Source organism: Scyliorhinus canicula, chromosome 26, assembly GCF_902713615.1.
Source record: "Scyliorhinus canicula chromosome 26, sScyCan1.1, whole genome shotgun sequence".
Lineage (NCBI taxonomy): Eukaryota > Metazoa > Chordata > Chondrichthyes > Carcharhiniformes > Scyliorhinidae > Scyliorhinus > Scyliorhinus canicula.
The window spans coordinates 19,136,721-19,152,272 of NC_052171.1; the positions used below are offsets into that span (position 1 = coordinate 19,136,721).

At 49.7% G+C, this 15,552-nt stretch overlaps 1 protein-coding gene across 1 annotated transcript in view; it reads right to left on the reverse strand.

The window, feature by feature from the left end:
* Positions 1 to 15,552, reverse strand: part of arhgap25 (Rho GTPase activating protein 25) — a 63,322-nt gene that overhangs the window by 26,683 nt on the left and 21,087 nt on the right. The window contains exons 2-3 of the mRNA XM_038785632.1: positions 9,356 to 9,555; positions 6,892 to 6,979 (exon numbers count right to left, since the gene is read on the reverse strand). Coding sequence (XP_038641560.1) covers positions 6,892 to 6,979; positions 9,356 to 9,555 — 288 coding nt within the window. The remainder of the gene's footprint in view (positions 1 to 6,891; positions 6,980 to 9,355; positions 9,556 to 15,552) is intronic.

A 15,552-nucleotide genomic window follows, 5' to 3' on the forward strand; every position in this document is an offset into this window, starting at 1 on the left:
CCTTAATTGGAAAAAAAATGAATTTGGGTACTCTAAATTTATTTTAAAAAAAAGAAAAAGAAACGATTCAACAACAATTCAGGTTGCTCTGAAAGTTTGCCCTATCTGTCAACTGACAGGATTCCTTCTCTGCCTCAGCCATTCATAAGAACATAAGAACTAGGAGCAGGAGTAGGCCATCTGGCCCCTCGAGCCTGCTCCGCCATTCAATTAGATCATGGCTGATCTTTTGTGGACTCAGCTCCACTTTCCGGCCCGAACACCATAACCCTTAATCCCTTTATTCTTCAAAATACTATCTATCTTTACCTTAAAAACATGTAATGAAGGAGCCTCAACTGCTTCACTGGGCAAGGAATTCCATAGATTCACAACCCTTTGGGTGAAGAAGTTCCTCCTAAACTCAGTCCTAAATCTACTTCCCCTTATTTTGAGGCTATGTCCCCTAGTTCTGCTGTCACCCGCCAGTGGAAACAACCTGCCCGCATCTATCCTATCTATTCCCTTCATAATTTTAAATGTTTCTATAAGATCCCCCCTCATCCTTCTAAATTCCAACGAGTGCAGTCCCAGTCTACTCAACCTCTCCTCATAATCCAACCCCTTCAGCTCTGGGATTAACCTAGTGATTCTCCTCTGCACACCCTCCAGCGCCAGTACGTCCTTTCTCAAGTAAGGAGACCAAAACTTAACACAATACTCCAGGTGTGGCCGCACTAACACCTTATACAATTGCAACATAACCTCCCTAGTCTTAAACTCCATCCCTCTAGCAATGAAGGACAAAATTCCATTTGCCTTCTTAATCACCTGTTGCACTTGTAAACCAACCTTCTGTGACTCATGCACTAGCACACCCAAGTCTCTCTGAACAGCGGCATGCTTTAATATTTTATCGTTTAAATAATAATCCCGTTTGCTGTTATTCACCTCAGGATATTTTGCTGTTCATCAATGTGCGCACCAATAACACGTGCCGGGGGGCCGAGACCTTCACTCACAACGGTAGCCATCATCACCACGCCAACGGCATCGCTGAAGCGGAGGCCCGATCACCAGTAAAACCGCCACCTCGAGCTGGGCCCCACCCTGGCCATCTCCCACTGTCTCAATCAAGCAAGGATTCTCTTGACTTAACTCCGGCCCCCCCCCCCCGCCCACATCGTCCAACTTTAACCGTGATCTTCCGGGAACATAGCACAGATCCCACGCATGAGGATCAAATAATATTGAGTTGTGCATCAGGATTAAAAGACGCGGAGTGCCAGTGGGGAAAATTCAACAGCCCCCACGTCGACATCACATGACCCCGTGGTACACCTTTAAGTGGGTGTGGTTATGTTTTCTGGGTGCATCATGGGAGAGGAAATGATGCAATGCGTCATGTGATTCAGGCTCAGTTTGTTCTGAGGAAGCTCCCAGTTGAGGTGTGTGTATATAAAAGCTCCCCAATTGAGTAATACTGCTGGCGGCTTGTCAAATCCTTACTGCATGAACCTCGGGATCTTTGTGTTAGCCAATCCTCTTTCCAGTGGAGAAGTAAAACATAACAGTGAATAGGAGGGTGGAGAAGTAGCCTGTGGGTGGGGGTTGAGGGAAGGAGAGAGGGCTGAGCTGGGTGCAAGCTGTGACACTGATGGTGAGGGGGTAAGGGGTGGTGGTGAGGGGGTAAGGGGTGGTGGTGAGGGGGTAAGGGGTGGTGGTGAGGGGGTAAGGGGTGGTGGTGAGGGGGTAAGGGGTGGTGGTGAGGGGGTAAGGGGTGGTGGTGAGGGGGTAAGGGGTGGTGGTGAGGGGGTAAGGGGTGGTGGTGAAGGGGTAAGGGGTGGTGGTGAGGGGGTAAGGGGTGGTGGTGAGGGGGTAAGGGGTGGTGGTGAGGGGGTAAGGGGTGGTGGTGAGGGGGTAGGGGTGGTGGTGAAGGGGTAAGGGGTGGTGGTGGTGAGGGGGTAAGGGGTGGTGGTGAGGGGGTAAGGGGTGGTGGTGAGGGGGTAAGGGGTGGTGGTGAGGGGGTAAGGGGTGGTGGTGAGGGGGTAAGGGGTGGTGGTGAAGGGGTAAGGGGTGGTGGGGGTAAGGGGTGGTGGTGGTGAGGGGGTAAGGGGTGATGGTGAGGGGGTAAGGGGTGGTGGTGAGGGAGTAAGGGGTGGTGGTGAGGGGGTAAGGGGTGGTGGTGAAGGGGTAAGGGTGGTGGTGGTGAGGGGGTAAGGGGTGGTGGTGAGGGGGTAAGGGGTGGTGGTGAGGGGGTAAGGGGTGGTGGTGAAGGGGTAAGGGGTGGTGGTGGTGAGGGGGTAAGGGGTGGTGGTGAAGGGGTAAGGGGTGGTGGTGGTGAGGGGGTAAGGGGTGGTGGTGAAGGGGTAAGGGGTGGTGGTGAAGGGGTAAGGGGTGGTGGTGGTGAGGGGGTAAGGGGTGATGGTGGTGGTGGTGGTGGCCAGTGTTGGATGAGTTGGTGCGGGTGTAGGTTCGGAAGAGCAGCTGAGGCAGGAGGGTGAATGCTGTGTAGTGACGAGCCAAGGAGTTGGAGAATCCTCGATTCATTGGAGGATGGGTTGGAGTAGAAGAGTGGGACTTCAAAGAAATGTTTGCAGTTATTCGGAATCAGGAAATATTTTAGCATAAATTGCCTGAAGACTTGCCTATTTGTCCTCATGGAAAGGGGAACTCAAAACCCCTTCTCAGAATTTATCAAGTAGCTTTTGGTTTAGCACACTGGGCTAAATCACTGGCTTTGAAAGCAGACCAAAGCAGCACAGTTCAACTCCCGTACCGGCCTCCCCTGAACAGGTGCTGGAATGTGGCGACTTGGGGCTTTTCACAGTAACTTTATTTGAAGCCTACTCGTGACAATAAGCGAGTTTCATTTCATTTTTCATTTCAGAAGCACTGGTCCTTTACCCTTGGGGAGTTTCAGAGTGCAAGTTCAGACTGTGTGTGTGTGTAGCTGGGCAGTTGGAGAATTGGTGCAGAGGAGTTGACACAGCTGAGGACAGAAGGGCTGGGGGGGGGGGGGGGGGGATTTTACAGCCCTGGGTCATGGGGGGGAATCAGGACACACAATGCAGCGAGGTGGCCCAAAGGTCCACCCACTCGTATAGGGACTGGGGAATCCCAGCACCCATTCCTCAGCCCCACCCTCAGCTCCCTGCCCCTCGAAGCAAATCGACTGCCGCCGCACATCGCGACCAGGCACACCTCGTTCGTCACGTCGGAGAGAATGGGACTTGAAGTTGCAGGAGGCGAAACTGTTTGTGGAAATTCTGCTGGGGGATTTCTTCCTCCCAGCCATTTTAAAATGCTGAATTTGTCAAATCCAGAATGTGTGCGAGCAAAAGGTGACTTTCCTCACTGGTTTCAAGTCATTTAATTCGGTCAGTGTCACAATAATAGTCGCCGGGAGTGATTGGATGGCTGGATAGATTATCGTGCATTCAGTGACTCCGTATTCCCTTCCCCCTTGACTTCCCCCAATGACCTTCCGGGTTCTTTCTTCATTGTTGAGAAAGGAGGAAGGCTCTGAATAAAGGTGTTATTGTGAAGGATAAACAGGTGGAGGTGATTGATTGATTTAGTATCTTGAGCACATATAAAGAAGAGTTAATTTGACAGGTTAATTAGAACAGTACAGCACAGAACAGGCCCTTCGACCCTCAATGTTATGCCGAGCAATGATCACCCTACTCAAACCCACGTATCCACCCTATACCCGTAACCCAACAACCCCCCCTTAACCTTACTTTTTAGGACACTACGGGCAATTTAGCATGGCCAATCCACCTAACCTGCACATCTTTGGACTGTGGGAGGAAACCGGAGCACCCGGAGGAAACCCACGCACACACGGGGAGGATGTGCAGACTCCGCACAGACAGTGACCCAGCCGGGAATCAAACCTGGGACCCTGGAGCTGTGAAGCATGTATGCTAACCACCATGCTACCCTGCTGCCCTATAGGTTAAGGAGCCTATAAAAGGCACTGGCAGGTTGTGCAGGAGGAGGTGGGGAAATGCAATGCTGCATTTTGCGAATAAACCCTCTGTGTGTGTGTGTGTGTCTGTGTTCAAACACCAGACTCTGGTTGGTATGAATCAGAGGGCAGGTGTTGCCTTTACGGCCTTGCGTCCATCGAGAAGCTGGTTTGAGCTGACCATTAACAGAATTCCTCTGCCAGTAAAATGAGACCAGGTTAAAGTCCAACAGGTTTGTTTCAAACACGAGCTTTCGGAGCACGGCTCCTTCTTCATGCTTCACCTGAAGAAGGAGCCGTGCTCCGAAAGCTCGTGTTTGAAACAAACCTGTTGGACTTTAACCTGGTGTTGTAAGACTTCTTACTGTGCTCACCCCAGTCCAACGCCGGCATCTCCACATCATAGTAAAATGAGAATGATGGACTTTCCATTTTATATCCACCCGGCTTGGGCCTAGAATCTATTTAACAAAGGGATCATTCCTGCTCTGTACTTGGGTCCACCCAACAGGTCCATGCTGACCAGGGGTAAACTGAGCTTTCTGATCTGAAATTGGAAGTTTGAAAGTAAAATGCTCACCTTTCGGCAGCAGGCATGGTATTTAGGATTAACTACCTTTAAGTGTGTGGGTCTATTTTTTGTTTAAAAATCTAACAAATTGCCATTGAGTCACACACTCAGAAGGTGTCTCTTTGCTTTGAGTGAGAGCACAGTCTCACTGACAGCAGCAGAGAGGAGAGGTGGAGTTCCGGGGCTTTCTCCTCCACGTTCTGTTGAACAGAACCTGGCCCACAGTGATTCACATCCTCTGCAACTTGACAAGCCAGGTTTCAGCTGGACAGACTCTGGGGTGGACAGACTCTAGCCTGCACATGGTCCTTCAAACAGCAGGAAGGGGTTGCACAGGACGCACGGTCTGATGGACCTACCCAGCAACACACGCATATTGTCATAAAAAGGTCTATCGGATGACCGCATCCTCCTATCTTATTTCCCAGTTAATCTGATACGGTTCAACGCCCGTGATCTTATCCTGGTGAATATGGGAGGAAGTGATACAATGGCTAGATTACCGAGAAAAACAGGAGAAATCGCCTCGCTCAGAATGTTGGGGGATAAGGGCAGCACGGTAGCATGGTGGTTAGCATAAATGCTTCACAGCTCCAGGGTCCCAGGTTTGATTCCTGGCTGGGTCACTGTCTGTGCAGAGTCTGCACGTCCTCCCCGTGTGTGCGTGGGTTTCCTCCGGGTGCTCCGGTTTCCTCCCACAGTCTAAAGATGTGTGGGTTAGGTGGATTGGCCATGCTAAATTGCCCATAGTGTCCTAAAAAAAAAGTAAGGTTAAGGGGGGGGGTTATTGGGTTACGGGTATAGGGTGGATACGTGGGTTTGAGTAGGGTGATCATTGCTCGGCACAACATCGAGGGACGAAGGGCCTGTTCTGTGCTGTACTGTTCTATGTTCTATGTTCTATGTTCTAAAGCAGCCATTCTACAGTGCAGTAGAAGTTGGAACCTATTTCAGCCAGCTTCCTGAGTGTACAAAGGATTGCTCTGTCCTGCAGTGGAAAGGGTGCCGAGAATATATCCCAATGTCATATTGATCGAGGTGACATCCTGATGCTGCTCTAACAGGAGTTTCAGCACCTCTCGCATGCTAATGAAATGTAATGAAAATCGCTTTATTGTCACGAGTAGGCTTCAATGAAGTTACTGTGAAAAGCCCCTAGTCGCCACATTCCGGCGCCTGTCCGGGGAGGCTGGTACGGGAATCGAACCGTGCTGCTTGGTCAGCGATTTAGCCCAGTGAGCTAAACCAGCCCCCTAATGAATGGGTTAATGCCACTCGAGTGTCTTGGAGACGATTGCTGGGGCCCATAATCTTCACTCAGTCGGTGGCCTGGCCAGTTCCGGTACAGCTCTGTGGCTTTTCCCAACCCTCATTCGCTTCAGAGGATCCCACGTACTGTTGGACTGGGTGGAGAGCAGAGCTTAGACTCCAAGCGTGGCTTGCTTTCCGTGTCAGTCTGGTCTGCCACTGGGAGGAAAGGAAGACCAGGAGAGGGGGGGGGGGGACAAGATTGAGGGGGAAATTCCTCAGCTAGGGCAGGCGAAGGCAAGGCCGCCGATAGTGGCGTGATCAGAATTGCCTGGAGGAAGTTATAGAGATTGGGGGGGGGGGGGGGGGGAGCAGAGCGAGCAAGACCACAATGGGAGTGGAAAACAAGGATATTCACCATCACAAACAAATCCCATTGTGTCCCCACTCAGCAACAACGCACAATCTTCACAACATTCCTCACAGAAAAAACAATCGCTGCCCTCCCGAACTGTCCTTCCCTCCACAGTGAAGGAACGCAGCGATTTAAAAAGAAAATCTTGTTATATTCTCCTCATTTTCATCAAATACACAACAAAAGATAACCAGCAATAACAAGAACAGTATCAATCCCCACAAACAGCGTCCCTTTCAACATACAAACCCAAACACCACCCATACATTCCCGAGACAACAAAACAAAAAGACCAGATGAGAATTAACGGTCACCCCAAAAACAATGTCTTCATCACCCCCCCCCCAATAGACCCACGCCCACCCCCACCAATGTTCGATGGCCTCCAATTCTTGCAAGTGCAAGAAGATAAACAATGCCCATGAATTGCAACGCCCTTTCATCCTCTCAAACCCCGCCCTTCTCCAGTGTCAAAACTTCCAGGCGGTTCCCTCCCCCCCCCCCCCCCACCACCACGCTGACACACAGGGTGGAGAAGCTGACCCCCACCCCAGCAGGACCTGCCTCGGGGAAAGGAACACAGGGATAGGTGAACATGGCCACTGAGCTGTGAATCTTCCTCAACCTGGGAAGTACCAGACTTGGTGGTTGAACAAAACGCTGAAAATCTGAGCCTTTCAAGGGAACAGAGAGAGGGTGTACCTGGGGTGATCTCGAAGAGGAACTTTCCTGGATATTCAGGGTTCGGTGGCACTTCGTTGACTTTGTTCTCTTTGAGCAGGATGCAACCCTGTAGACAAGACAGATGTAACTCAGGCACAGCCGAGGAAAGGGTTACACAATGTACATGGTTGAAAATAACAACAGCTTGCATGATTGAACTTGCCCTAACAGATTCTCCGGTCCGCCAGCTGCATTTTCCTGGGCGGTGCGTCCTCGCGGGCATTCTGGTACCTGGCGCTGCCGGGGAACGCACGGGCGTGGGTGTGCTGCGGACGCAGCGGAGAATCCCGCTGATATCTCAGGGTGATTCACGAGGGACTGAGAGCTTCGCTAACTCATCAATCGTGGGAAAGGCAACCTTGGTTTGTGACCCTGACTTTCACATCACATTCCCGTACCAGCCTCCCCGGACAGGCGCCGGAATGTGGCGACTAGGGGCTTTTCACAGTAACTTCATTGAAGTCTACTCGTGACAATAAGCGATTTTCATTTTCATTTCATTTTCTTCGACCGAAGAACTCGTTTCCTTATTTCAACACTGTTGCAATGCGATGAATGCCCTGCTGCTTTCTCGAATCGAGGGGCACCTTTTCCGAATGTACCATGGAAAGCGCCCATGTTTCCGAGGTTCGGCCCCAAAGAGTTCCTGCCTTGTCCAGCTCCGACGGATGAGGAAGGCAATTGTTTCTTTCAGCCCTGAATGTGACCCTTCCTTTGTCAACAGTCCATTTTGAAATTGTGCTGAATGAGAAGGCAGGATTTAAGTTGGTAGTTAAATAGAGAGCTCTCCCCAATTGGGGAAGGATTAGCGAATCATTTGCCAGAGGGTATAAAGCAGTTCACTCTGGGAGGAACTGGGAGAGTCTATGACTTTACTGTCCTGGAAAGAAGGGACTGGTTAGGTTCAGACTTATTCTTCCTCAACGTTTCTCTAAATAAATTTACAATAGAACATAGAACAGTACAGCACAGAACAGGCCCTTCGGCCCTCGATGTTGTGCCGAGCAATGATTACCCTACTCAAACCCACGTATCCACCCTATACCCGTAACCCAACAACCACCCCCTTAACCTTACTTTTTAGTACACTACGGGCAATTTAGCATAGCCAATCCACCAAACCCGCACATCTTTGGACTGTGGGAGGAAACCGGAGCACCCGGAGGAAACCCACGCACACACGGGGAGGACGTGCAGACTCCGCACAGACAGTGACCCAGCCGGGAATCGAACCTGGGACCCTGGAGCTGTGAAGCATTTATGCTAACCACCATGCTACCGTGCTGCCCCCTTTTTAAATTTAGTGTATCCAAGTATTTTTTCCAATTAAGAGGCAATTTAGCATGGCCAATCCACCTACCTTGCACATCTTTGAGTTGTGGGGGTGAAACCTACAAAGACACGGGGAGAATGTGCAAACTCCACACGGACAGTGACCCAGGGCCGGGATTCGAACCCAGGTCCTCAGCACCGTAGGCAGCAATGCTAACCACTGTGCCACCGTGCTGCCCCAGTTATTTTTTTCCAATCAAGGGATAATTTAGCGTGGCCAATCCACCTACCCTGCACATTTTTGGGTTTTGTGGGTGAGACTCACACAGACACGGGGAGATTCTGCTGACCACTGCCCCACCTTCCTCAACGTATAGTTATTGGAATTAATGCCAACAACCTACCTACAGTACTGATGGCCAGTGAGGTGGGAATGAAATTATGCAGGACCAAGTTGATCTCAAATTCAATCTCTTGAGGAATTTGTCAATCGTGCCCCAGGTAGCAGTGGAAGCAAGTCAAATAATTTCCAGTTGAGGATGGTATTAGTGTTCAATGTTTTGATTGTATGTTGAGTATCTGGTCACTGTGTGCACTCAGGTAAACCTGGCTGCAGTCACAGAAAAAGGGGATGTTATAGGAAGCAGCGGCAATCCTGAGAGCAGATATTTAAGAGCACCCAAAAGAAACTATTGGTGCACAGGTGGATTAGCGTACAGGGAAGATGGTGTGTCATCTCTGCATATGTCCCGGGCATTAAACACAACTCTCATGATCTGGTTCGTACCGATAACAAGGAAGTGTCTCAGTTCTTTTACTCTCCAGATCTCAGTGATATATCAGTCTGGAGATGTCTTATCGTGAGAGAACACTCCATGGTGAGTTGACCTGTTGTGGCTTTCACAGGTCGTGAACCATCAAACCACCTTGATTTGATTACAATCTTAGCCTCATCCTGTCAGGCACCCCATCTTAAGACTTGAAGATGGGCAAGAATATGGTTAAATACAGGTGCACGGTTAATGGTCTTGTAAAATAACAACATCAAATTATTTACTAACTCCAGATATCGTTACCACAGTTAACTAGATCCTAAATGTTCTCTGGTGATCATGAATTTTCCTTGTTCTATCCTGGGCTTCATTGTCAGCAAGTATATCTGATCTGGTACCTGTGGTTTGCCATCCTCCTCCTCTTTGTAATAGCACAGGTTATCTCCACGAAGAACAAACCAACGGGACTGCCACTGCTTAACCAGAGATCTCTTCTTCTTTAACCAGCCTGTCTTCAGAGGGCGTTCCAATGTGTTGGGAGATGAAGCTCGGTTTGATAACGTGACGTGCTCCCCTGGCATCACACTCTTAGATCGACCTGGAAACAGTCAATAAAGAGAAATCCCGAGTTTAGGGGTTGCTTTGAAACATTGTACTTGAATCGTAAACTTTTGGTTCCCTTTCACAGATGCTGCCAGACCTGGTTGGGGGTTTTACACCATTTCTGTTTATATTTCAGATTTGCAGCATCTGCAGTATTTTGCTTCAATAACTCTTCCTTTCAGTTTTAATCGGTGCAATAGTTAACTATCCGTCAGACGCCCCAAAGTCTGTCCACCATCAACAAGGCTCAAGTCAGGAATGTGGTGGACCCCATCCACAAACATTCCCTCTTACCACCACCGGCAAATAGTGGCAGCCGTGTGTACCATCTACGGCAGGAACTCATCACGGTTCCTGAGACAGCACTTTCCAAATCCGTGGCCCCGAGCACCTAGAAGAACAAGAGCAGTAGGTATCTGGGAACCCCACCACCTGGAGGTTCTCCTCCAGTTCACTCACCGCCCCCATTTGGAAATATATCGGCCGCTGCTACATTGTCAAATTACTAGAATTCCCTCCCTAACAGCACTATGGGTGTACCTACACCACCTGGACTGCAGCGGTTCAAGAAGGCAGCTCACCACCACCTTCCCAAGGGGCAATTATGGATGGGTGTGGGCGGCGCGGTAGCACTGTGGTCAGCACAGTTGCTTCGCAGCTCCAGGGTCCCAGGTTCGATTCCCGGCTTGGGTCACTGTCTGTGCGGAGTCTGCACGTTCTCCCCGTGCCTGCGTGGGTTTCCTCCGGGTGCCCTTACTGTCCAAAACAAAGAAAGGTTGGGTGGGGTTACAGGGATAGGGTGGAGGTATGGGCTTGTACACGGTGCTCTTTCCAAGGGCCGGCGCAGACTCGATGGGCCGAATGGCCTCCTTCTGCACTGTAAATTCTATGATAAAAATGCTGGCCTAGCCAGCAACACACACGTTAATTGAAAAGAAATGACGATTACTACTGTTTTTCTGACAGAAACACCTTCCTCCTCAACTATCCACGTATCCACAGTCAAACAGGAGTCTCCCGACTTGTTCTTTTCAAAGAGCATTTCAACTTACTGTCTCGCAAAACCTAGCTTCCAGTCTGACTAATTTAACATTTACAAAGCAAAAGGAGTTGTATATATGAGAACAAGCTGTTTGGCTTGATGCACGATCAATGAACACAGAAACGAAGGAGTAGTCCGAATCGAACGCGTTAATCTACAAGAAGTCTGCCCAGCAGCAGGAGTACAGAAATGACCTGGCTGCTGGGGAACACGGGTTCTTATACTCCGCCTCGTAGGCGGAGCTACCTTCCTCTCGACCAATGAGAAGACAACACTTGGGCCAATGGGCAGCGAGCCTTTCACACCAATAGCAGCTCACACTCCCAGGTACCGTAATACCCCGAGTCATCCTACCACATGGTTCAACATAATTCTCAAAAAGCAAATGAGGGATTGTGACGCTGGTCTGTGGACAGGCTTTGGAGTGAATGTATTCATCACTGATTACCCCTCAAGCATGCCCCCCCCCCCCCCCCCCCCCCCCCCCCGCCGCCGCCACCTTTCAAATGATACGGCCTTCTAAACTGGTTTTGGAGACCCACTGTAAAGTTTAAGGATGGAAACGGCTTTGATGTTGAAGATGTCAAGTCAAAGTTTTCACGAAATGTCACTTGTTTGCACCATCTGTCAGGGCTGGTGCCCAGCGAGATGTCGGTCTGCCTGACAGTCAGATATTGCACGGTTATGGCAGTGAGACAGCAGGTTGGGAATATTCATTCCTCAACTCGTGTCACCGAGACTGATTTCCCACTTAGAACATAGAATAGTACAGCACAGAACAGGCCCTTCGGCCCTCGATGTTGTGCCGAGCAATGATCACCCTACTCAAACCCACGTATCCACCCTATACCCGTAACCCAACAATCCCCCGCTTAACCTTACTTTTATTAGGACACTACGGGCAATTTAGCATGGCCAATCCACCTAACCCGCACACCTTTGGACTGTGGGAGGAAACCCACGCACACACGGGGAGGATGTGCAGACTCCACACAGACAGTGACCCAGCCGGGAATCGAACCTGGGACCCTGGAGCTGTGAAGCATTTATGCTAACCACCATGCTACCACTTATTATCACATTGCTGATTGTGGGAGCTTGCTGTGCACAAACTGGACACGGGTTTATTACATCACAACAGTGGCACCCTTCCAAAAGGTTGAAAAGCACCTTGGGACATCGAGGTTGTGAAAGGTGCCTTTTAAACGGAAGTCTTCATTAATGCACCTTGTGATGTTATATCGAACCATTTAATTCCCACGACGGTGAACGGGAAAAGATTTAACAGTAGCAGCGGGAGTAGGGCATCCTTGGGCCTTGTTCGGTCGTTCAATAAACATCAGTGTCTTCAGTCCTAGTCACCCAGCCAGTCCTCCCAGCTTCCCTGAGAGAGATGGTCAATCTCCACCTCTATGCTGAATGAGATCCCTCCGAATGGAGAAATTCCTCCGCATCTCCTCAATGAGCAATCCTTCAACCTGGGACTGTGCCACCCCCCCCCCCCCCCCCCCTACCCCAGCCAGGGGAAACAACCTCTCCTCCACCACTCCACGTCAAGCCCCTTCAGAACCTTGAATATTTCAACGAGATTGCCTCACATCCTCCCAGACTCCAGAGAATACAGACCCAATTTACTCTGTTGTGGGCCAGGGTTTAGAGAACCCCAAAGTGTATCATGGAGTTCACCTGACCCACGACTTTGAACAGATTGTGGTTATGGGGAGCACACGGGCCCACTCGACAGGTGTGATGCACCAGAGATCTACAGTACTTTTAAATTGAAACAATGTTTATTTATGAAACCAGTTCACACTTTATAAACCCACAGTAAACATCTTAACTATCAACACCAGGGGGCAGCACGGTGGCGCAGTGGGTTAGCCCTGTTGCCTCACGGCGCCGAGGTCCCAGGTTCGATCCCGGCTCTGGGTCACTGTCTATGTGGAGTTTGCACATTCTCCCCGTGTTTGCGTGGGTTTCGCCCCCACAACCCAAAGATGTGCAGAGTAGGTGGATTGGCCATGCTAAATTGCCCCTTAATTGGAAAAAATTAATTGGGTACTCTAAATTTATTTTTAAAAAAACTATCAACACCAATAAATCCCCCAAAGAATACAGTACTCTATAAGTAACTCTTAATCTTTCCTTGCTACATCCATAAGACAGAAAGAACCCTTTTACAGGTTTAACTTCTCTACAGAAACAGATATTATTTTCAAATCACCAAAGGATCTGGAGACAGTCTTTAGATTGCAGAGGGTGAGATTAATCCCCCTTCTGGCTGTGACTGTAGCTATCCAGTTCTCAAAACGAAACTAAAACACACCCTGTATCAGACAACCCAAAGCGAAAGTAAAAGCGGACAGACAGCCCAGCTCCACCCACACTCTGACATCACTGACAAACACCCATTTCTTAAAGGTACTCTCACATGACAACTCGACATCTCGTCTCCGCAGCCAATCCAAAGAACTCTCGCCGTCCCGCCTCCAAAGGTTGGCTGTCAAATCCGATTCGATAAACACTGCTGGGGAGCAGGATGGGTCATTGCTTTGCAACAGAAAGGCGATTAAAAAAATTTCGCACCATCTGTCTGCACGTTGGTATCGGGAGAAATGAAAGGCAAGTCGACCTGTGGACATTCTGATTCCAGAACCTACATTATCGGTGCAGACAGCTGTCCGACAGGTCCTCCCGCCTCCTCCCTCTGAACATAAAAGCCGTTGCACCGAGACGTGGGTTTACAAAGTCCTGCAGGAGAGAATGCTAAACTCCAGGGTCCCAGGTTCGATTCCCGGCTGGGTCACTGTCTGTGTGGAGTCTGCACGTCCTCCCCCTGTGTGCGTGGGTTTCCTCCGGGTGCTCCGGTTTCCTCCCACAGTCCAAAGATGTGCGGGTTAGGTGGATTGGCCATGCTAAATTGCCCGTAGTGTCCTAAAAAAAGTAAGGTTAAGGGGGGGATTGTTGGGTTACGGGTATAGGGTGGATACGTGGGTTTGAGTAGGGTGATCATGGCTCGGCACAACATCGAGGGCCGAAGGGCCTGTTCTGTGCTGTACTGTTCTATGTTCTATGTTCTATGTTTGCGAAACAATTTGGGTCACTTCACTGAATGAATGGAGGTTGGTTTCCTGGAACTGGGGTTCCGCAGGCACCACATGAGTTCAGCTTGTGTTCAAGGAGATCTTGTGATGGTTCCCCTGTGGAGAGGGACAAACCCTCCTCACTCACAGTTTCACTCAGCTTGTCCTCTCCTCAATGGGTTTTAATTTGCAAATGCCACGACGGCGTCTTCCTTGGGGGGGTTTGGAAGCTGATCGTGTTGGTGGTTTTGGTCTTGATATGTTTCCAATCTGTCAGTGGGCTGTGAGAGCCACAGCTGGCGCACACACAGGAAGTGCTTGCTCGAAATAGAAAGCACCTTTTCAGGTGCCTTCACTATCATCAGTGACAGGAAGCTCTGCAGCATGTGAACTGCGGAGAAACGTTTCCATCGCCCCTTTTCATTCCAAACTTCCTACTCTGCTTCTAAATTTGGAATTCCTCAGGATGACAGACGAGTCAATTCTGGCATGGAAAACAGAAAATACTGGGCAGGTCCTCAGCAGGTCTGACAGCATCTGTGGAGTTGTTCAGCATCCCTGCTTTCCATTGTTACTCTATTGGTGGCCATGCCTACACTGCCTGGGCCCCAGGCTTCGAGTTCCCTCACTTAATCTCTCTCTGTCTCCCTCTCTCTGTCATTCTCTGTCTTTATCTCTCTCTCTGTCTCTCTCTTTCTGCTCTGTCTCTCTCTCTCTCTCTCCGTTCTCTCTCTCTGTATCTCTCTCTGTCTCCCTCTCTCTGTCTGTCTACCTCTCTATCTCCCTCTCTCTCTGCCTCCCTCTCTCTCTCTCTCTGTCTCCCTCTACCTCTGTCTCCCTCTTTCTGACTCCCTATGTCTCGCACTCTCTCCACTCTCTCTCTCTGGCACTCTCTGTCGTTCTCTCCGCTCTCTATCTGTTATTGTCTCTCTCTCTCTGTCACTCTCTCTCCTCTGTCTGTCTCTCTCTTTCTGTCACTCTCTCTCCACTCTTTTTGTTTGGTTCTGTCTCTCTGTATTCCTCTCTCTGTCTCTTTCTGACACTCTCTGTTGCTCTCTCTCCACCCTCTCTCTCTCTATCTGTTTCTGTCTCTCTGATTCACATCCTCTCGAGCATGAACACTCTGTTGTGTTGCCCCATTGAATCTGATCCTCTCAGAAGAGCAACTTGACTTGTCATCACAGTAGTGTTTGCTTCCTCAGTTAGCCCAGGGTGTTGGCCTGGACCAACGCTACTTCCAGACAATCCTGGCACAGGGCCACCCTCTCTGGAATAAAGGAACTGGCTGAGATCGGTCTGATTTTTAGGGACTCTCATATCCTGGTTTCTCTGAAAGTATTGTTTGAGCTCCACACTGTCTACCCTTTTACAGACGCTATATAATTTGATAATCTCACAAAGTATTGATCAGTCAATGTTTATCAAGTCATTCTTAATCCCATTGCTTTGCTCCAGGGAGCCGATACACTGCAGTGACAGAGTGGAGGAACAAATGGGTGATTTACGGAGTAGCAGGTGGTGACTCGTGGGGCACCTCTGAGATCCTGGGGCTTGGGCCCAGCTATTCACAATGTACATCAACAATATGGGCGAGCGATTCAAATCAAATCCAGGTTTGCTGAAGGCACGAAACCAGATGGAACTGCGAGTGGCGAGGAGGAGGTAAAGGGGGCTTCGAGGCGATTCGACAAGTTGAGTGGCTGGGCAACGATGTCTCAGACGCGGTCTCACAAGTGAAGCTATCCAGTTTGAGAGGAGAAGTAGACAGACGGAGTATTGTGTAAACGGTGATGGATTGGGACACAGAACATACAACATAGAATAGTACAGCACAGACAGGCTCTTCGGCCCTCGATGTTGTGCCGAG